The sequence below is a fragment of the Pseudophryne corroboree genome, chromosome 5 (assembly GCF_028390025.1).
Source record: "Pseudophryne corroboree isolate aPseCor3 chromosome 5, aPseCor3.hap2, whole genome shotgun sequence".
Taxonomy (NCBI): Eukaryota; Metazoa; Chordata; class Amphibia; order Anura; family Myobatrachidae; genus Pseudophryne; species Pseudophryne corroboree.
The window spans coordinates 96777906-96800677 of NC_086448.1; the positions used below are offsets into that span (position 1 = coordinate 96777906).

A 22772-nucleotide genomic window follows, 5' to 3' on the forward strand; every position below is an offset into this window, starting at 1 on the left:
ACGGTGTCAGGTTTCTCTCAGAGCAAAGGTCCTCCCCTGTGAAGTGGTGGGAAATATACTACACAAGATTAGGAGGATGATGGATATGGGCAGGAGGAGGTTGGATGCTGTCGGGTGGTCCAGGCTCTGGCGCCACTTGAAAGCCCCTTGAGTGGATAGCAGAAATCCTTTTCTTGTTCATTTTCTGGCTTTCTGTTCTTCACCTCCCTGTAGATTTTCTTTTTCTGTTTTTTTTGTTGTTGTTGAAACGGTTTACATGTGGCTAAAAGGTTTCATTAATTTTTTCATTGCTTGTGGTAATGATGTGTATTGTTTGTATAGTAGGTTGGTTTTGTCTAGATGATTTGTGTTAAGCTGTACTGGCAGTGTGTGCAGCCATATAAGCTTTGTTGCTTTCGTTTTGGTTAGCTAGACAACAAGTCAGTGTATACTGTGTGTCTTCTTTTATGAATTTTACCATATTTATCTGATGTATGTTGCAATTTTCTTATTAAAAAGATACCCACACTGTTGATTTCAGGTGTCAAATTTATTGCCCGAGACTCGTTAACCCTTGCAAAACTACAGCTACTTATTCATAATAGAACGCTACAGTGTTAAGGTGCAAACTTTACCAGCGTATTTCATGCCCAAACCAGTGTTGGGCAAGGCAAAATCCATGTGGGTCATATGCAAGTTAGCCCACTCTGTTAACTTCAGGAGTCAAATTTGTTCCCCGAGACTCGTTAACCCTTGCAAAACTACAGCTACTTATCTACTTATTCACTACAGACAATTATGGTGTTAAGGTGCCCATTTTGCCAGCGTATTTCATGCCCAAATCAGTGTTCGGCAAGGCAAAATACATATGGGTCATATGCAAGTGACCCCACTCTGTTAATTTCAGGTGTCAAATTTGTTGCCTGAGGCTCATTAACCCTTGCAAAACTACAGCTACTGATTCGGGTGTGGTATGGTATGCTGGGAGCCGGGCTCCCGGCGACCAGCATACCGGCGCCGGAAGCCCGACCGCCGGCATACCGACAGCGTGGCAAACGTGGGAGAAAAAGTGTCTGTATGCCGGCTGTCGGGATTCCGACGTGAGTATACTGTGCGCCGGGATCCCGACAGTCAGCAATCTGAAGACCACCCACTTATTCAAAATAGTAAATCATAATATGGTATATGTGCCCACTTTGCCAGCGTATTTCAGGCCCAAAACAGTGTTGGGCAAAGAAAAATCCATATGGGTCATATGCAGTCGACCCCACTCTGTTGATTTCAGGTGTCAAATTTGTTGCCCGAGACTCATTAACCCTTGCAAAACTGAATGATGTGAATAAGAAGCAGGAGCTTGAATAAGAAGTGAATAAGAAGCTGGCCGAATAAGAACCTACAGTAACTTCAGCCTCGTATAATGATGCAGATGGGTAAGAATCAGCCCAAAGTCACATTATATGTAACACCGCCCACCCACTGTCAGGCTGCCACTGCGCCTATAATAGTATTGGAGGAGGAGCGGGGCGCAGGGTTCTCTGCTCCATCCCTAGTCTCTGCCCCTGTGCTCTGTCTCCTCCACACAGTAACGTCTCACCCATCACTCCGGCGGCACAGCTACTCTGCAGCGTACAGTGACACCATACAGGCGGAGGATAAGAAGCGCTGCACGTAAGTTACACCCGATGCTCTCACTGTGCGCAACACTTCCATCTCCCACCCTTCTATCTCCCACCTGTGACTCTCCAGCCACGGGGTGACTACAAGTCCCAGCACTCCCTGCCGGCTATCGCTCCACAGCTTGCTGTCTCCTCACTGCTCCTCTCCCTGAGACACTCACAGTCACCATCACCCCAAACTTTCTTCTTTTCCTGACAGATAGAACATGGCGAGTGAGCAGAACGGTGCAGTGACTGGCATGGCTGATGGCCAGGAGGATGTTACAGCGACCATCACAGACCCCAATGGCAAGAGGTGACTTTTCTCATTACTATTAGCTTCTATCTGTATTTTATATATGGGTTATTGTGTGTTATGTGTATTGTAAAGTGAACAGCACAACTCACTTCACCTCACAACTCTTACAAATAAGCTGTAAAAATGAGCACATAACTATTATGTACACACACACACACACACACACACACACACACACACGGCAGATCAAGTTGCACCATTTGATATTGCTAATATGGAGTGCTGCCTGATATATAGATAGATAGATAGATAGATAGATAGATCTCTTTCTCTATATATATATAAAATGTACCCTTTAAACCAGGGCGCTGATCGCTGATGACACAGGATCCCACCATGGCTCTAACTGTGCGGAGTTTGTATATTCTCCCCGGACTTGTGTGGGTTTCCTCCGTATACTCTGGTTTCCTCCCACAATCCAGAAATATACTGGTAGGTTAATTGGCGTCCAACAAAAATTAACCCTAATGTGAATGTGTCTGTGTGCACATGTGATAGGGGATATAGGGGGTCATTCCGAGTTGTTCGCTCGCTAGCTGCTTTTAGCAGCATTGCACACGCTAGGCCGCCTCCCTCTGGGAGTGTATCTTAGCTTAGCAGAATTGCGAACGAAAGATTAGCAGTTATGCTATTAAATATTTCCCTGCAGTTTCTGTTAGCTCCAGACCTACTCCTAGATTGCAATCACCTCAGTCCGTTTAGTTCCTGGTTTGATGTCACAAACACGCCCTGCGTTCGGCCAGCCACTCCCCCGTTTCTCCAGCCACTCCTGCGATTTAGGCTGACACACCTGCGTTTTTTAGCACACTCCCGGAAAACGCTCAGTTTCCGCCCAGAAATACCCACTTCTGTCAATCACTCACCAATCAGCAGAGCAACTGAAAAGCGTAGCTCGGACATGTGTAAAATTGCATAGTTTTGTGTGAAAATACTTAGCGCGTGTGCCCTGCAGCCCATACGCATGTGCAGAATTGCCCATTTTTAGTCAGATCGCTATTCTGCTTAAAACGGCAGCGAGCGAACAACTCGGAATGACCACCTTTGTTATGTTACAGCCTTATTACAAAATGGAATAAATTAATTTTCTCCTTCGTCCTAGAGGATGCTGGGGACTCCAAAAGGACCATGGGGTATAGACGGGATCCGCAGGAGACATGGGCACTTTAAGACTTTAAATGGGTGTGGACTGGCTCCTCCCTCTATGCCCCTCCTCCAGACCTCAGTTAGATTCTGTGCCCAGAGGAGACTGGGTGCACTCTAGGGGAGCTCTACTGAGTTTCTCTAAAAAAGTCTTTTGTTAGGTTTATTTTTTTCAGGGAGCACTGCTGGCAACAGGCTCCCTGCTTCGTGGGACTGAGGGGAGAGAAGCAGACCTATTCTGTGAGTTCAAAAGCTCTGCTTCTTAGGCTACTGGACACCATTAGCTCCAGAGGGTCTGATCACTTGGTGCGCCTAGCTGCTTGTTCCCGGAGCCGCGCCACCGTCCCCCTCACAGAGCCTGAAGAGAGAAGCCGGGTGAGTAGCAGAAGCAAAGAAGACTTCAAAGGCGGCAGAAGACTTCAGATCTTTCTGAGATACCATTGCTCCCACACACAAGCGGCTCTATATGGGTGCAGGGCGCAGGGGGGGCGCCCTGGGCAGCAATAAATCCTCTTTTTGGAACTGGCATGAAGGTATACATTGCATAGGCAATGTATACAGACCCCCGATAGTATAAATAAAAGCGGGAACGAAGCGTGCCGGGTAGGGGGCGGGGCTTCCTCCCTCAGCTCTAACCAGCTCCATTTTCTCCACAGCTTGCTGCAGAGACGCTGCTCCTGGCCCTTCACTGCTGTACACAAGTAACAGGGTGCACAAAGAGAAGGGGGCACAACATTTTGCTGTTGATTATTGATATAAATCGCTTACAGGTCTGGGGCATTGTTTAATTCCTTCAGACCGGTGAGGCGCTGGGTGTGCGCTGGCAAATTCCCATTCTGTCTCTCTGAAGGTCCTTATTGTGGGTCTGTCCCCTATAGCCCAGTATGTTTGGGGGTATCGGTACACGTTTGTCGGCATATCTGAGGTTGAAGGCTTTTCCCAGGAGGAGGCTGGTGTGGAGACTTAACAGAATGTGGGAGTGACTCCGTCGGCACCGCCGACTGCTGATTGGGTAGATATGTGGAGTGTTTTAAATGCAAGTGTGGCTTTATTGCATAAGAGGTTAGACAAATCTGAGTCTCAGAACCTGGCATGGAGACAATCCATGGGAGATGTTTTGTCACAATCTCAGGGTCGCAGAAACGTTCATTTACCCAGATAGCAGACACTGATACCGACACGGATTCCGACTCTAGTGTCAATTATGATGATGCTAAGTTACATCCTAAGTTGGCCAAGAGTATTCAGTACATGATTGTGGCAATTAAAGAGGTGTAACATATCACAGAAGACCCCACTGTCCCTGACACAAGGGTCTGTATGTTTAAGGGAAAGAAACCTGAGGTAATGTTTCCTCCCTCTCATGAACTGAACGCTCTTTTTGAAAAAGCTTGGGAATCCCCTGACAAGAGACTGCATATTCCCAGGAGGATTGCTATGGCGTATCCTTTTCCCTCGCAGGATAGGTTTCGGTGGGAATCCTCCCCCACGGTGGACAAGGCTCTGGCGCGTTTGTCCAAGAAGGTGGCACTACAGTCCCCTGGCATGGCAGCCCTAAAGGATCCTGCGGATCGTAAGCAGGAAACTACCTCAAAATCTATTTATGTTACTACGGGTACGCTGCTCAGGCTGGCCGTTGCGCCGGCATGGGTGAGTAGCGCTATTGAAAGGTGGGCAGATAACTTATCATCTGACATAGACACCTTGGATAGGGATAACGTGCTTTTGACGCTGGGTCACATCAGGGACGCAGCGATATGTCTAAGGGAAGTTGCGAGAGATATTGGCCTCTTGGGATCAAGGGCCAATGCCATGGCAGTCTCGGCTAGGAGGGTGTTGTGGACTCATCAGTGGAATGGTGATGCTGACTCTAAAAAGGCTATGGAGGCCCTGCCCTTCAAAGGTGAAGTGTTGGTGAAGGCCTTGCGGACCTGGTGTCTACAGCTACCGCGGGTAAGTCTTCCTTTTTTGACTGTTGTCCCTCCGCAGCAAAAGAAAGCGCCTCAATACCAGATGCAGACCTTTCGATCTCATAAATTCAGGAAAAGGCTTGGATCTTAGTTCCTCGCGGCCAGAGGTAAGGGAAGAGGAAAGAGATCGCCGGCTGTGGCAAGCTCCCAGGAGCAGAAGTCCTCCCCGGCTTCTGCCAAATCCACTGCATGACGCTGGGGCTCCTCTGCGGGAGTCCGCACTGGTGGGGGCACGTCTTCAGCTCTTCGGTCAGGCCTGGGTTCACTCAGGCCTGGATCCTTGGGTACTGGAAATTGTGACCCAGGGGTACAAACTGGAGTTCCAAGACGTGCCTCCACACCGATTTTTCAAATCGGCCTTACCAGTTTCTCACCCAGAGAGAGAGATAGTGTGTGCGGCAATACAAAAGCTGTGTCAATAACAAGTCATTGTCACGGTTCCTCCGTTACAACAGGGGAAGGGGTTTTATTCAACCCTATTCGTGGTCCCGAAGCCGAATGGCGTGGTCAGACCGATTCTGAACTTAAAATCCCTCAACCTGTGTTTAAAAAGATTCAAATTCAAGATGGAATCTCTCCGAGCTGTGATCTCCAGTCTGGAAGGGGGGGGGGGGGGGGGATTTTATGGTGTCAGTCGACATAAAGGATGCATACCTACATGGCCCCATATATCCTCCTCATCAGGCGTTCCTGAGGTTCGCTGTTCAGGATTGTCACTACCAATTTCAGACGTTGCCGTTTGGTCTTTCCACGGCCCCGAGGATTTTCACCAAAGTAATGGCGGAAATGATGGTGCTCCTGCGCAAGCAAGGGGGTCACAGTTATCCCATACTTGAACGATCTCCTGATAAAGGCGAGATCAAGGGAGCAGTTACTAAAAAGCGTTGCGCTCTCCATGAAGGTGCTGCAACAACATGGCTGGCTCCTAAATTTACCAAAGTCGCAGTTGATTCTAACAACTCAGCTGTAGTTTTTGGGCATGATTCTGGACACGGAACGGCAGAAGATCTTCCTCCTGTTGGAAAAGGCTTAGGAACTCCAGAACATGGTCAAGGAACTTCTGAAACCACCCAGAGTGTTGATTCATCACTGCACTCGAGTGCTGGGGAAAATGGTGGCGGCCTACGAGGCCATTCCCTTTGGCAGATTCCATGCAAGAACATTTCAGTGGGACTTGCTGGACAAGTGGTCCGGCTCCCATCTGCACATGCATCGGAAGATAAGCCTGTCCCCCAGGGCCAGGGTTTCTCTCATGTGGTGGCTTCGAAGTTCTCACCTTCTAGAGGGTCGCAGGTTCGGAATCCAGGATAGGGTTCAGGTGACCACGGACGCGAGTCTCCGAGGTTGGGGAGCAGTCACATAGGGACAAAATTTCCAGGGAAAATGGTCAAGCCAGGAAGCTTGTCTGCACATAAACGTGCTGGAGTTAAGGGCCATCTACAACGGCCTTCGGCAAGTGAAACATCTTCTTTGTGGCCTGCCCGTCCTGATTCAGTCAGACAACATTACAGCTATGGCGCACGTAAAGAGCAGAGCGGCCATGGCGGAGGCCACCAAGATTCTTTGCTGGGCGGAAAAACATGCAAGTGCTCTGTCAGCGGTCTTCATTCCAGGAGTGGACAACTAGGAAGCAGACTTCCTCAGCAGACACGATCTCTATCCAGGAGAGTGGGGTCTTCATCAAGAGGTCTTTGCAGAAGTGATAAGTCATTGGGGACTTCCTCAAATAGACATGATGGCGTCTCGCCTCAACAAGAGGCTTTAGACATATTGTTCCAGGTTCGAGGGACCCTCAAGCAATAGCAGTGGACACACTGGTGACACCGTGGGTGTTTCAGTCGGTCTATGTGTTCCCTCCACTTCCACTCATCTCAAAGGTGATAAGGATCAAGGGTTCAGGCGATACTCGTTGTTCCAGATTGGCCACGGAGGGCCTGGTATCTGGATCTTCAGGAATTACTCACAGGAGATCCCTGGCCTCTTCCTCTAAGAGAGGACCTGTTACGTGCGTGTTCCAGGACTTACCGCGGTTGCGTTTGACGGCATGGCGGTTGAACGCCAAATCCTAGCTAGAAAGGGTATTCCCGGGGAAGTCATCCCCACTCTACTTAAAGCTAGAAAGGAGGTAACGGTGAAGCATTATCACAGCATTTGGAGAAAATATGTGTCTTGGTGTGAATCCAAGAAGGCTCCTATGGAAGAATTTCAACTGGGTCGTTTTCTCCACTTTTTGCAAGCAGGTATGGATGCGGGCCTGAAGTTAGGCTCCATTAAAATGCAGGTTTCGGCCTTATCAATTTTCTTTCAAAGGGAATTGGCCTCACTTCCAGAAGTACAAACTTTTGTGAAGGGTGTGCTGCACATCCAACCTCCATTTGTACCCCCAGTGGCACCGTGGGACCTTAACATGGTGTTACAGTTCCTTACGTCACATTGGTTTGAACCTTTACAAAAGGTTGAGTTTAAATTTCTCACTTGGAAAGTAGTCATGCTATTGGCCTTGGCGTCCGCAAGGCGGGTGTCCGAATTGGCGGCTTTGTCTCACAAAAGCCCCTATCTGATTTTCCATGAGGATAGAGCGGAATTGAGAACTCGTCAACAATTTCTGCCTAAGGTGGTTTCTTCGTTTCACATGAACCAACCTATTGTGGTGCCTGTTGCTACTGAAGCCATGACGGATTCCAAGTCTCTTGATGTGGTCAGAGCTTTGAAAATTTATGTAGCCAGAACGGCTCGTGTTAGGAAAACAGAGGCGTTGTTTGTCCTGTATGCGGCCAACAAGGTTGGCGCTCCTGCTTCTAAGCAGACTATTGCACTCTGGATCTGTAATACGATTCAGCAGGCTCATTCTACGGCTGGATTGCCGTTACCGAAGTCGGTGAAAGCCCATTCCACTAGGAAGGTGGGCTCATCTTGGGTGGCTGCCCGAGGCGTCTCGGCATTACAGCTTTGCCGAGCAGCTACTTGGTTGGGTTCAAACACTTTTACAAAATTCTACAAGTTTGATACCCTGGCTGATGAGGACCTCATGTTTGCTCAATCCGCACTCTCCCGCCCGCACTCTCCCGCCCGGTCTGGAGCTTTGGTATAAACCCCATGGTCCTTTTGGAGTCCCCCGTATCCTCTAGGACGAAGGAGAAAATAGGATTTTAATACCTACCGGTAAATCCTTTTCTCTTAGTCTTTTCTCTGGACGCCCCTCCCAGTGTGGACTCTATCTGCAGTAATTGTAAATAGTTATTGCTTGGTTACACAAAGGTTGTGTTTTGGTAAAGGTCAGCCTATTGCTGATCTCTTTGGTTTACACTGTTAACTGGTTTTAGTTAAATGCCATGTTGTACGGTGTGTTGTGGTGTGAGCTGGTATGTATCTCACCCTTAGTTTAACAAAATCCTTTTTCTTGAAATGTCCGTCTCCTCTGGGCACAGTTCCTATAACTGAGGTCTGGAGGAGGAGCATAGAGGGAGGAGCCAGTTCACACCCATTTAAAGTCTTAAAGTGTCCATGTCTCCTGGGGATCCCATCTATACCCCATGGTAATTATGGAGTCCCCAGCATCCTCTACGGACTAAGAGAAAAGGATTTAACGGTAGGTATTAAAATCCTATTTTTCCCCGCAAAATTCTACACAAATACCCCATAATAACAACATGAAAAAAGTTTTTTTGAGATGCTTGCAAATTTAAAAATAAACAACTAAGAAATCACATGTACATAAGTATTCACAGCCTTTGCCATGAAGCTCAAATTGAGCTCAGGTGCATCCTGTTTCCTCTGATCATCCTTCAGATGTTCCTACAGCTTAATTGGAGTCCACCTGTGGTAAGTTCAGTTGATTGGATGTGATTTGGAAAGACACACACCTGTCTGTATAAGGTACCACTCTTGACAGTGCATGTCTAAGCACAAACCAAGCATGAAGTCAAAGGAATTGTCTGTAGACCTCCGAGACAGGATTGTCTCGAGGCACAAATCTGGGGAAAGGTACAGAAAAATCTGTTGCTTTGAAGGTCCCAATGAGCACAGTGGCCTCCATCATCCGTAAATGGAAGAAGTTCGGACCCACCATGACTCTTCCTAGAGCTGGCCGGCCATCTAAACTGAGCGATCGGGGGAGAAGGACCCTAGTCAGGGAGGTGACAAAGAACCCGATAGTCACTCTGTCAGAGCTACAGCATTCCTCTGTGGAGAGAGGAGAACCTTCTAGAAGGACAACCAACTCTGCAGCAATCCACCAATCAGGCCTGTATGGTAGAGTGGCCAGACGGAAGCCAATCCTTAGTGAAAAGCACATGGCAGCCACCTGTGGTTTGCCAGAATGCACCTGAAAGACTCTCAGATCATGAGAAACAAAATGCTCTGGTCTGATGAGTCAAAGATTGAACTCTTTAAATGCCAGGCGTCATGTGTGGAGGCAACCAGGCATATCTCTCATCACCAGGCCAATACCATCCCTACAATGAAACGTGGTGGCAGCATCATGCTGTGGGGATGTTTTTCAGCTGCAGGAACTAGGAGACTAGTCAGGATAGAGGGAATGATGAATAGAAGCAACGTACAGATACATCCCAGATGAATACCTGCTTCAGAGCGCTCTTGACCTCAGACTGGGGCGGTTCATCTTTCAGCAGGACAACGACCCTAAGCACACAGCCAAGATATCAAAGGAGTGGCTTCAGGATAACTCTGTAAATGTCCTTGAGTGGCCCAGCCAGAGCCCAGACCTGAATCTGATTGAGCATCTCTGGAGAGATATGAAAATGGCTGTGCACTGACGCTTCCCATCCAACCTGATGGATCTTGATAGGTGCTGTAAAGAAGAATGGGCGAAACTGCCCAAAGATAGGTGTGCCAAGCTTGTGGCATCATATTCAAAAAGACTTCAGGCTGTAATTGCTGGCAAAGGTGCATCAACAAAGTATTGAGCAAAGTCTGTGAATACTTATGTACATGTGATTTCTTCTTTTTATTTTTAATAAATTTGCAAAAAAACTAAAAAAAAACTTGTTTCATGTTGTCACTATGGGGTATTGTGTGTAGAATTTTGAGGGGGAAAAATGAATTTATTCCATTTTGGAATAAGGCTGTAACATAACAAAATGTGGAAAAAGTGAAACACTGTGAATACTTTCCGGATGCACTGGATATCATTTGAATACCACCCAATGTGTCCAATCAAGTTACTGAGTTTCAGTCATTATACTGTACCATGCCATTATATATCTATCTATATATCTATATATATATCTATATTAAATATAAATATACACATATATGTATATATATATAGCACTATAGCACACACACATACCCACGCACAAACATACATACATACCTTTGTTGTACACGTACCCGTGTCTGAGAGCAGACACTGACGACACTGTGAGGACACAGCTGTCTCTGTCTCTAAAACAAAAAATTTGGCCCATCAGGTGGGGTCTATAGATATTCCGAAACCCTACCACCACCACCACTTTCCCTGTGAGTGCTATGGGCATTATGAACAAAACATTTTGAGAAATTTGTATTATTAATACTAACATTGGGGTCGATTCAATTCACCGACAGTTGAATAGCGCCGGGAGTTAGCTCTTGGCGCTATTCAATACAGCGCCAAGTGTCACTCAATTGTTGGGAATTCTTCTCTCACCCCCGGGGGATGAGAGAAGAAATCCTACAAAAGTGCTGTCGCGCAGCTGGCGCAAGGCTGATTCTGTTGGGAATCAGCATCGCGGCAGGGAGATAAGTCAGAGAATGCCCGTTCTCCCGACAATTCAACCTGTTAATTCCGGGAGAACGGGCCTTCGTCGACTTAACTTGAGTTGAATTGAATAGCGACGGGAGCTAACTCCTGACGCTATTCAACTGTTGTGAATTGAATCGACCCCATTGCCACCTGCAATTTGTTTGCAAGTCACCACAATATACTTGATACATGTGATGCCTATGCAATAAAGTTTAAATGCAATGTGACCCTGTGTGAATTCGTCCCTAAGCATATATTTCTTACCGGGCGGACTGTTTTTTGGTATATACAGATGTGTCCTCATACATCTTCGCATCACAGGCAAAGAATTCCAGCATAGCGTGGCATTCATGGCACGCACCCGCTACAGTGTGCATAAAGTCGCTGTGCGATCGCAGGCAGCGAGTATAGGATGATCCTGCTGTCATACACAGGGAGGGGGAGTCAGCGGCATTCTATGGACACGGGTAGCAGGATTATTTGCTACTGCTACCCGACGCTTACTTTGCACAATGGCATTCGTGGATGCATGTGTACGTGAGTAGTAGCAAAACAAAGGGATGGTGGCAGTCACGGCAACGCCACGCCATGCTGCATTTTTCAGCAAAGATGTGTGAGGATTAATCTGTTTTATTCAACTACTTTTTGCTTTATATTTAGCCAAAATACCATTCATTTACCACATATGATAAGAAATTACTTATTTACTTTAATGATCATCTCTTGGTAAAAAAAAACAATTTTAAAACTTTTTGTTGTATTATACTTTTGTGTGTTTAAAGATTACTAATAAAAAAAATACCATCTACTATAGTGCATACTAACAGCAGACGCTGAGACAAGAAGACACAGCGGTCAGGCAAGCTGTGTTCTCTCTTGCCAGAGGGCCAACAAGCGGCTAATGACAGTCATGAGCAGGAACTGCTGAGCATTAACAACAGTCATAGTGACTGCAGCAAATCACTGCCCTTGCCAAAAACTCCTTGGGAGTCTCCCGCAGATTGTGGGATGATAGGCAGTTATGGGTAAAGTTGATTCACTGTATACATAATCTTTTTCTCTTCCGTCCTAGGGGATGCTGGGAATCCATTTAGTACCATGGGTTTAGACGGGTCCACTAGGAGCCTTGGGCACTTTTAGAACTTGATAGTGTGCACTGGCTCCTCCCTCTATGCCCCACCTACCAGACTCAGTTAAGAAAATGTGCCCGGAGGAGCCGGTCATGTCTCTGGAAGCTCCTGAAGAGTTTTTTGATTGTTATTTTCAGGCAGGACTGGATGGCACCAGCCTGCCTGCTTCGTGGGACTTAGTCGGGGGGAAGGAGGGGGCGGGGGGCGGCCCAACCTCTCTCAGGGTTAATTGCCGTTCCCCGATGACAGGACACTAGCTCCTGAGGTAACTATTCACAAGCCCCACCACGGCGAGCGTACATTCCCGCAGCACGCCGCCACCCCTAACAGAGCCAGAAGAAAGAAGAGTGGTGAGTACTAAGGGACTGGGACATTGGAGCGCAAAGTGAGATTGTACCTTTCTGTCTTTTTACATTGTATATATAGGTTGGTGACCTATTTAGTACTTTCCATTGCAGCTCATTATTGCAGCGCCAAAAGAGGGTTTTTTTTCTGTTTCGCGATGCCTGGAAGACTGGCAGGTGGGAGCCCGACTAAAATTCTTCAGTCACATCTGGACAAGTTTGTGCCAGGATCCCTGGGTCATAGATGATATTTCCCAGGGCTACAGACTGGAGTTCCAGGAGCTCCAACCTCACAGATTCTTCAAATCAGGATTACCAGTTTTGCAATAGACAAGTATAACTTTACAGGATGCCATTGAAAACTCAGGTCATTGTTCCAGTTCCACCTTATCTGCAAAACAAGGGGTAGTATTTAAACTTGTTTGTAGTACCGAAACCGGACAGTTTGGTAAGACCGATTTTGAACCTCAAGTCGTTGAACCCGTACTTACAAGATGGAGACTCTGAGAGCGGTGATCTTGGGTCTAGAGGAGGGGGATTTCCTAGTGTCTTTGGATATCAAGGATGCGTACCTTCACATTCCGTTCCTGCCGCCTACGGTTTGCATTGCAGGACTGTCACTACCAGTTCCAGACCCTGCTATTTGGTCTCTCCACGGCACCGAGAGTGTTCACCAAAGTGATGGCAGAGATGATGTTTCTACGCAAACAGGGAGTGAACATAATTCCGTACCTGGACGATCTTCTGATAAAGGCACTGTCCAGGGAGTGGTTGTTGGACAGCATTGGCCTCTCAACCAGACTACTCCTGGATCGCGGGTGGATTCTGAACTTACAAAATCTCACCTGGAACCGACGCAGAGGCTTCCTTTCCTGGGAATGATACTGGACACAGAGTCTCAGGGAGTGTTCCTTCCCTTGGAGAAGGCTATGGTAATCCAGTCGATGGTTCGGGCTGTCCTGAAGCCAACCCGGATCTTGGTGCATCTGTGCATTCGCCTTCTGGGGAAAATGGTGGCCTCTTACGGGGCACTTCAGTACTGAAGTTTTCATGTGAGACCCTTCCAGCTAGATCTATTGGAAAAATGGTCCGGATCGCATCTTCACATACACCAGAGGACCTATCTGTCGCCAAAAGCCAGGATCTCCCTTCTGTGGTGGCTACAGGCTTCTCACCTCGTCGATGGTCGCAGGTTGGGATTCAGAATTGGATTATGCTAACCACAGATACAAGCCTCAGAGGTTGGGGAGCAGTCACCCAGGGGGTGCAGTTATAAGGAAGATGGTCAAGTCGGGAAGTCGTCCTTCCAATAAACATACTGGAACTCAGGGCTATCTACAACGCCCTTCTGCAGGCCTCATCTCTACTTTGGAATAAGGTCATTCAAGTCCAGTCGGACAATGTAACTACGGTAACGTACATAAACCGACAGGGCGGAACAAAAAGTAGAGCAGCAATGTCAGAGGTGTCAGGAATTTTCCTCTCGGCGAAAAAACACGCCGTGCCTTTGTCAGCGGTCTACATTCCAGGAATAGACACCTGTGAAGAAGACTTCCTCAGCAGACACGACCTACACCCAGGGGAGTGGGGCCTTCACCCGGAGGTGTTCCAGTGGTTGACACGAAGGTGGGGATATCCACAGATCGACATGATGGCCTCTCAACTCAACAAGAAGTTCGAGCAGTAGTGTTCCAAGTCAAGAGACCTACAAGCAGTTGCTGTAGACGCTCTGACAACTCCGTGGGTCTACCAGCTGGTATACATGTTTCCTCCACTTCCTCTGATCCCAAGAATTGTAAAAAGAATAAAAAGGGAAAAGGTTCAAGCAATCCTCATTGCTCCGGACTGGCCGCGAAGGGCCTGGTACGCGGATCTTCTCGAGATGCTGATCGAAGATCCGTGGCCTCTACCTTTTCGCGAGGATCTTCTGCAACAGGGCCCGTTCATCTATCAGGACTTACAGCAGCTACGTTTAATGGCATTGAAGTTGAACTTCTGATTCTAGCCAGGAGAGGGATTCCTGACAAAGTCATCCCGACTATGATACAAACCAGGAAGGGGGTAATGTCTAAAGAGTACCACCGTGTATGGAAGTATGTCTCTTGGTATGAATGCAGACAATATTTTGCGGTGCAGTTTCATCTGGGACATCTCCTGCTTTTTCTGCAGTCGGGAATGGATGTGGGCCTACGTCTAGGCTTTATTAAAGTCCATATTTCGGCCTTGTCCATTTATTTTCAGAAACAATTGGCTTCTCTCCCTGAGGTCCAGACGTTCTTGAAAGATGTTTTGTACATCCAACCTCCCTTTGTGCCTCCCACGGCACCTTGGGATCTCATTTTGGTTTGCACTTCCTCCAATCTGACTGGTTTGGACCGTTGCAGGAGGTGGATGTAAAGTACCTTACGTGGAAGACCCTACTTAATTTTCCATGAGGATAGAGCTGAACTCGGGATTCGTCAGCAATTTCTTCTAAAGGTGGTGTCCGCATTTCACATCAATCAACCTATTGTGGTTCCGTTTGTTATGGACACCTCTGCCACTTCAAAGTCTTTGCATGTTGTGAGGGCTTTGAAGGTGTACGTAAAAAGGACAGCTCGCCACAGGAAATCGGACTCGCTGTTTGTTCTTTATGATCCCAATAAAATTGGGTGTCCTGCTTCAAAGCAGTCAATTGCACGCTGGATCAGGCTCACTATCCAGCATGCTTATACCACAGCAGGATTGCTGGTTTCAAAACCTGTACAGGCCCACTCTACTAGGTCGGTGGGTTCTTCTTGGGCAGCTGCCCTGGGTGTCTCAGCTTTACAGCTCTGCCGAGCAGCTACTAGATCAGGTTCGAACTAGTTTGCAAAGTTTTACAAGTTTGATACTTTGGCCTCTGGGGACCTTCAGTTTGGTCAATCAGTTCTGCAGGAACCTCAGCACTCTCCCACCTGGTTTGGGAGCTTTGGTACTTCCCCATGGTACTAAATGGATTCCCAGTATCCCCTAGGACGTTAGAGAAAATAGGATTTGAATTACCTACCAGTAAATCCTTTTCTTGTAGTCTGTAGGGGATACTGGGTGCCCGACCGGTGCTTTGTTCTTCCTGCACTGTTACTTGGTTCAGTAATGTTGTTTGGTTCAGCGGTTGCTGTTCCTGGTTTCAAGTTTGGTTAGCATGGCTTTCCTCTTGTTTGTGTGTGCTGGTTCGTAATCTCACCACTTTCCTTTTTTTTTCTAAATCCTTCTCTCAAAGTATGTCCGTCTCCTCTGGCACAGTTTCCTAGACTGAGTCTGGTAGGAGTGGCATAGAGGGAGGAGTCAGCACCATAGGTGTGCGCAGGGGGGGGGGGTGCCTGGTGTGCGCAGGCACCTCCTAATGTCCGGCACCCCGATCTCACATGCCTGATGCAGTGATCGCCAAGAAGGCTGATTACTGTCCCCTCTGCACTGCACCCTGTCAGGACTGCATTACTGACCCGACGCCTGGGTTAATCAAGGGTGCCACTGCCACCGGCTTTCAAACTCCCGGCTCCATCTCCATGTACAAAAACTGCATGATATGACGTGATGACGTCATGCTGCTCGCACGCCCACCCTTCACACCCGCCCACCTCTCTCCTTCTATTCTATGCCAACGCCAGCCACTGATGAGGAGTAGCATGCAGCCAGCATTCCTCTTAGGAAGACAAATTCAATACTGGCAGGCGGTCGGCGGCAGCATTGACACGTCACTAGTTTTTCCAGCAGCAGCAGTACTAGTCTGCGACTGTCAGTGTCAGTGAGTGACTGACTTGTAAGTAAGCTGCTGCAGCTTGCAGGGGAAAGAGAGGGGGAGCCAGACCAGGCTGAGGAGGAGCAGTGTAATTGCAGTGAGTGCCATCAGGGGTGTTTGTTTGGTGCACACCACAACATCTGACAATGCATCTGCATTATTAGGATTGGTACAAGGGTGGATATTTTATATTGCATTGACCATCAATAGATGGTGCTAGACACGCCCCAAAGGTGGTGCTAGACACACCCCTCCAAAGGTGCACCCCCTAATAAAATGTGCTGCGCACGCCTATGGTCAGCGCACACTATCAAGTTCTTAAAGTGCCCAAGACTCCTAGTGGATCCGTCTATACCCATGGTACTAAATGTTTTCCCAGTATCCCCTACGGACTACGAGAAAAGGATTTACCGGTAGGTAATTAAAATCCTATTATTATTTTTCAGAGCATATTTGTTGATAGCATTGATTTTCAATTCAACTTCACTTAAATGTGTGGAGATTAGTTCCCAATGTAGTTATAAATTATGTCCTCAAATAAATATTCCTGCCTATTCCTGCTATCACCATGGCACTTGTTGCAATGAATATGACTCCACCCATAAAATGGCTGCTGACACTTGGTGTATGAAACGGGCAGAGGATGTGCATGTAAGAGGTTACCTGAGGTATTTGTCTGTGGCAGAAAATAAATGGACAGATGGAGTCATTCCGACCCGTTCGCACGCTGCTGGTTTTCGCAGCGCTGCTAACGGGTTGGTTCTGCGCCTGCGCAGCGCCCACAAGGCGCACACGCGTCGTTGCCCAGTGACAGCCGTCGCCGGGCAACGACCAGAAGAACGAATAAAGCAATCGCTGGCTCGATCGCAAGAAGATTGACAGCAGGAAGGCGTTCCGGGGCGGCAACTCACCGTTTTCTGGGAGTGGTGAGTCCAACGCAGGTGTGTCCAGGCGTTTGGAGGGCGGATGTCTGACGTCAGTTCCAGGACCTTCATCGCTGGATCGATCACACAGGGTAATTAACTGTTACCCTGGTCTAATTCTACACAAAACCTTTTTTGCATAGCAGGGCTGTACAAGCGATCGCAGCCTTGCTATGAAAAAAATCCCTCCCCCATAGGCAGCATCGAGTTGATCGCACGGGCAGCAAAAAGTTGCTACGTGCGATCAACTCGGAATGACCCCCAGAGTTTAAATCTAAATTACGGATGTTTGCCTTGTTTACAGACCCAATGTAGCACACTGTATTTCTTTTCTACCTATATAATAATACATTACCTGCTTTACCTATGATAAAGCAGGATAGAAATTGCTACAGTATATTTAATTGTTTTGATTTTAATCCCCCCCCCCCCCTCCACAAAATCACTCAATTGTCTTTTTTATGTTATGTAATAAAATGTAAAAAGTATATTTAGTAATACATGTATGTAGGGAGTATTTTGAACCTCCATCCCCCCCTTGTTCATAGGCCTCCATTATAAAATAACTTCCCACCCCCTCCATTGACAATAGACCCTCCAGTGGTCTTGAACCTAGCCCCCACACCCCCTTAGTAGCAAAAAAGCAACAACAATGTTTTATAAACCACCCCCCTTGTAAAAAGACTCCTTATTTTGCACCCACCCCCCCTCTCCTACATGGTGATCAATGTATTTTTTTAATTATTTTACCCCTTCCTTTCCCCCTCCAGCATCAATTACCTATTTAACTTTATATCACCCCCACTGGTCATAAATACCCCCTTGGGTGGTTACACTTCCACCCCAATGAGCATTTACTACCCCCCATCCCCACATGCAGCTTGCAGTGTGACGTGTGTCAGGGGGACTGATGATCTTGCAGAGATCAGCCATACTGTCCTGGGAGAGGAACGAAGTTCCCCTCCCCGCACTGTGATCCCCGGTACATGCGCTCCAGAATGCCAGCTGCATGGCATTCTGATGCGTGGTTGTAGCAGTGATGTCTGTGGTCAGAGACCACCGTGTCACTGCAGGGGGTCCAGGAAGCCAGAAGATATCCATTCTGCACTTGTGTAGAACCAATTTCCTCATCTAAAGCCAGGCACACAGCGAGGTAGCACATCGCATGTGATACGACCTGGCCATGTGGGTTGGTATCGGGTGACCGGCGGTCACCATACTGACTCTGGACACCCAGGAGTGGGAATAGTCCCTGTTGGTCGGCATGCCGACCGGCAGGCTAGTCAGTGTTCAGTATGCCAGCGTCTGTATTGTGACCGGCAGTCTCGTGACCGCCCATCACTTAACCGCATCCCGGCCAGGTAACGCGCTCCTGACTGTGGTCGCATCACATGTGACAAAGCCAGGCAAGTGGTTAAAGAACATTACTTTGACATCGGCATAGTGTTGACTACCTTACGCTGTAGACATTCCGACTGTCGACAGCACTTTGTCTGCTATTAAACTATTTCCCATGTCATTGAAGCGATATTGTAATAATTTTTTTACTCTGGGGCTGTCTGTGTGTAACCACTTTTGAGGCAATGGGCTAAGGGATGGTAAAAGGTTTTAAAACAAAATGGCTACCGCTGCTTGTCCTGGGTCTAGATTTGCCACATTGTGCTAATCTAGTCTGTGCCTGATAGAGAGGAAACACTGAGGTGGATTCTACAGTTTTTCAGCATGTAAGGTCAAAATTCTTTCTAAAACTATAGAGGAGGCGGCGCTGTGCATCTTGGGAACAGTCTAAAGCTTTGAGCCTGTTGGTGCAGGGACGTCTCTGAAACAGCCTGCTGCAGCCCTCGGTACAATCCTCTTCTTCTGTTTAGTTAAAGCTATTTAGAAATAGGCTGCCTGAGGCAGCCCCCTGTTAAGTGACCGGCTACTGCAAGCGCGAACTACAAACTGAGCTCACTGGCATGGAGGCGGGGTTATAGAGGAGGCGGCGCTGTGCAACTTGAGAACAGTCTAAAGCTTTGAGCCTGTTGGTGCCTCGGATCAAGATCCTACTCTACACCCCAATGTTATTTCCTTGTGGAGCCCAGTGTACCCCGCAGTCTAATAAGGGGCACTCAAGTGGCTGTACAAAAATGATAACAGATTAGCATTGGCACAGCTGAGCAATATAAAAGCCACATAATGTACAGTAATTGCTTTTGTTGGCACTGAGAAATAGATCATCTGCTGTATTTTTAGCCACATAAAATGATTTGGTAAGATTCAGTAAAACAGTCACATAGGGGGTCATTCCGAGTTGATCGCTCGCTAGCTAGTTTTAGCATCCGTGCAAACGCTATGCCGTCGCCCACTGGGGAGTGTATTATAGCTTAGCAGAAGTGGGAACGCTTGTGCAGCCGAGCTCTGCAAAAACAGTTTGTGCAGTTTCTGAGTAGCTCTGAACCTACTCAGCGCTTGCGAACACTTCAGCCTATTCGTATCTGGATTTGATGTCATACACCCGCCCAGTGAACGCCCAGCCACGCCTGCGTTTTTTCAGACACGCCTGCGTTTTTGAAAATACTTCCTTGTCAGTTGACACCCAGTAACGCCCCTTTCCTGTCAATCTTCTTGCGGCCGCCAGTGCGAAAAAAAAACTTCGCTAGAACCTGAGCACAACCACAAAGGGCTTTCTACCCGTACATCGTGCGTGCGCATTGCGGGGCATACGCATGCACAAAAATGCAATTTTTTCACCTGATCGCTCCGCTGCGAAAATCGGCAGCGAGCGATCAACTCGGAATAACCCCCATAGTCAAGGAGATAAGGTCACATTTGTTGGCATCACAAGCCTTATTTATTTTATTCTTAATTCGAAAATCCACAACTACAGATGTGTCCACTTACATCTAGCCTCCCTGCATGTGTTTACGCCATGCCGTGGCGTGACTTTGTGGTGCTGAGCGTTTTTCTCTGCGTCCATTAAAATGTTTTTATTACAATGCACAACAGCGATCAGATCTGAATTACCCCCTGAGGCAAGTTGTAAGAGGACACATCTGAATGTCCCAGGAAGAGAAATGTCCCATAGATTGTATATATACTGTATTTCTGTAAATTAGACAAAGGTTAAAAGGCAATTGTTAGATATAATGATTTCTCATCGTTCAGGGCCCTTGTGTTTACCGGGATTTGGCCCATCTGGCTTTGACGGCATGGCTCTTGAAGCTTCCGTCCTGAGGGCCAAGGGTTTTTTTGAGGCGGTCATTCAAACTATGTTGAAGGCCCGTATGCTGGCTTCTGCTCGGATATACCATAGGGTCTGGAATGCTTACTTTACTTGGTGTGCGTCTCACAATCATGATGTTTTTAAGTTTAGTAAGGCCAAACTATTGGCCTTTCTACAACAAGGCCTAGATTTAGGCCTGCGTCTGGCCTCCCTCAAGGTTCACATCTCGGCCTTGTCGGTTTGGTTTCAGAGAAATATCGCTACCCCACCTTCATACATTCACTCAGGGTGTGCTGAGGATTCAGCCTCCTTATGTGCCACCTGTGGCCCCTTGGGATCTGTCGGTGGTCTTGCAGGCCTTACAAGAGTCTCTGTTTGAGCCTCTTACCTCTGCTGACCTTAAGTGGCTATCCCTTAAGGTGTTGTTTTTGCTGGCTATTGCTTCAGCTAGAAGGGTATCGGACTTGGGTGCCTTATCCTATAAGTCCCCCTATTTGATTTTTCACAGTGACCGGGCAGTCCTTCGGACACGCCCAGGTTATTTACCCAAGGTGGTGTCTTCTTTCCACCTTAACCAGGAGATTGTGGTTCCGGCCTTTAATTCTCCTGAGTTGTTTTCCAAAGAGCGGCCTTTGGATGTGGTACGAGCTCTCCGTATCTATGTGAAGAGAACTTCCTCCGTTATGAAATACGATTCTCTTTTTGTGTTGTCTGGTTTTCAGAAACCATAAGCATGTGCAATCACCATTCTAATCCATCTGGCCTTCTAAGCAGACATTGGCCAGATGGATTAGAATGGTGATTGCACATGCTTATGTACAGGCTGGTCGTCTGGTTCCTGCTATCATCAAAGCCCATTCTACTCGGTCGTTTGGACCTTCTTGGGCAGCCCATCGTGGTGCGACCCTTAAGCAATTGTGCAAGGCGGCTACGTGATCCTCGAGGAACATGTTTATTAGGTTCTATGCCTTTGATACTGCCGCTTCCTAGGATGCCTCCTTTGGACGCAGGGTTCTTGTGCCCGCTACAGTGCGTCCCCTCCCATAAGGAACTGCTTAAGGATATCCCCGATGTTATTTCTTTGTGGAGCCCAGTGTACCCCACAGCACAAAACGAGATTTATGGTAAGAACTTACCGTTGTTAATTCACTTTCTGCGAGGTACACTGGGCTGCACAAGGCGCCCACCCTGACGCACTTAGCTTTATTGGATTGGTATTGGCATAGCCGCTGACACCCTCACCTGCGGTGAGAGTGTGATGTAATTGGCTACAATAAGTTGTCGTCTGATACCTGCTACTGCATTGGCCTGGTTAACTAAACTGAGCTCACTGGCATGGAGGCGGGGTTATAGAGGAGGCGGCGCTGTGCATCTTGGGAACAGTCTAAAGCTTTGAGCCTGTTGGTGCCTCGGATCAAGATCCTACTCTACACCCCAATGTTATTTTCTTGTGGAGCCCAGTGTAGAAAAATATTTAACAACGGTAAGTTCTTACCATAAATCTCGTTTTTAGAGTGTCCATTAGCAGAGACATCTGATAATACAAACTTTCAATACTTACACTGGGCGTAATGTAAATAAAAACTGACAACATTTTCTACATGCAAAAGCAGCAGCATTTTCCTTGCATGAGGTAAAAAAATAGCATTTAGTCCTCTTGTGCGGTATGCAGCAAGCATCACATTTTGGCTGCGATGCATGAAGCCACTCTCCGCATGCATAGCGGTGTTAACTAACACCGTATGCATGAAAAAAATCACAAAGAACAGCTCTTGCAGTAAGAGATGTCCTTCGCAATGGATTTTGTGACCGGAGGTCCTCAGCCCTCACTGCCTACGCCCTGTAATCACAGAATGGGTTTGGACCTGGCCAATAGGGGATTCCTGCTTACCGTCAGTAACCGCCCGTTACTGACTCCACCCACTACGCATTGTTGGGTATGATGCTGTCACCACCAGACTCCTTATTCCCATGGCGTCTGGAACCACGGTTCTGCTCAGGCTCCTGCCACCGGCACCTGAAAAACCTCTTGCTGCTGTGTATGTGTTGACACGCTGCTGACACACCTCCAGGTTGGCGTTGGCAGACCTCCACTGGTCACTGACCAGGCCTCTGCTTTGATAGCTGGCAGAAGGCAGAGCTTGGAGATGCTAGGCTCGTACCAGAACAGGCAGAAAACTGAGCTGCATTTCGCGCATCCCTGTTTCTCTTGAGGCAAAGAATGTTAATTGCTCAAATGAAGTCTTGAAAAGGACCCTTCCTGTTGTCATAAGAAACAGTTTACAAAAAGATGTTCACAGCAGAATAAAGTAAGATGGAATACAGGCAGGCCTGTCTTTTTATACAGTAAGAACACACTGCACCTCAGTAGGTAGTTCCAGCTCTGGATTCTTTTCTATCCAGTCAAACTATCTTACACAATGTATAAATAAATAAATAAATAAATAAATACATATTATATTTCAAAAGGAGATAACTGCATAAATCAATTTCCTCCTTCCTTGCACACATAGACAAAGTTCTGTGTCGTTTAAACATAAATTGTCATTAAGATTCGATTTAGTAAATGTTGCAGGAAATCTTAACAAAATCCCATTGTTT

The 22772-nt window shown here is 47.3% G+C and overlaps 1 protein-coding gene across 2 annotated transcripts in view; it reads left to right on the forward strand.

Annotated features, from left to right (window-relative positions):
- The first annotated feature begins 1508 nt into the window (after window positions 1-1508).
- LOC134927268 (ATP-dependent translocase ABCB1-like) overlaps window positions 1509-22772 on the forward strand; it is a 406228-nt gene continuing 384964 nt past the window's right edge. Inside the window, exons 1-2 of one of the 2 annotated variants that reach the window (XM_063921481.1) lie at window positions 1509-1647; window positions 1855-1950. In XM_063921481.1, the coding sequence (XP_063777551.1) occupies window positions 1862-1950 (89 nt within the window). In that variant the 5' untranslated portion in view covers window positions 1509-1647; window positions 1855-1861. The remainder of the gene's footprint in view (window positions 1648-1854; window positions 1951-22772) is intronic. The other variant, XM_063921480.1, reaches the window with a different exon arrangement.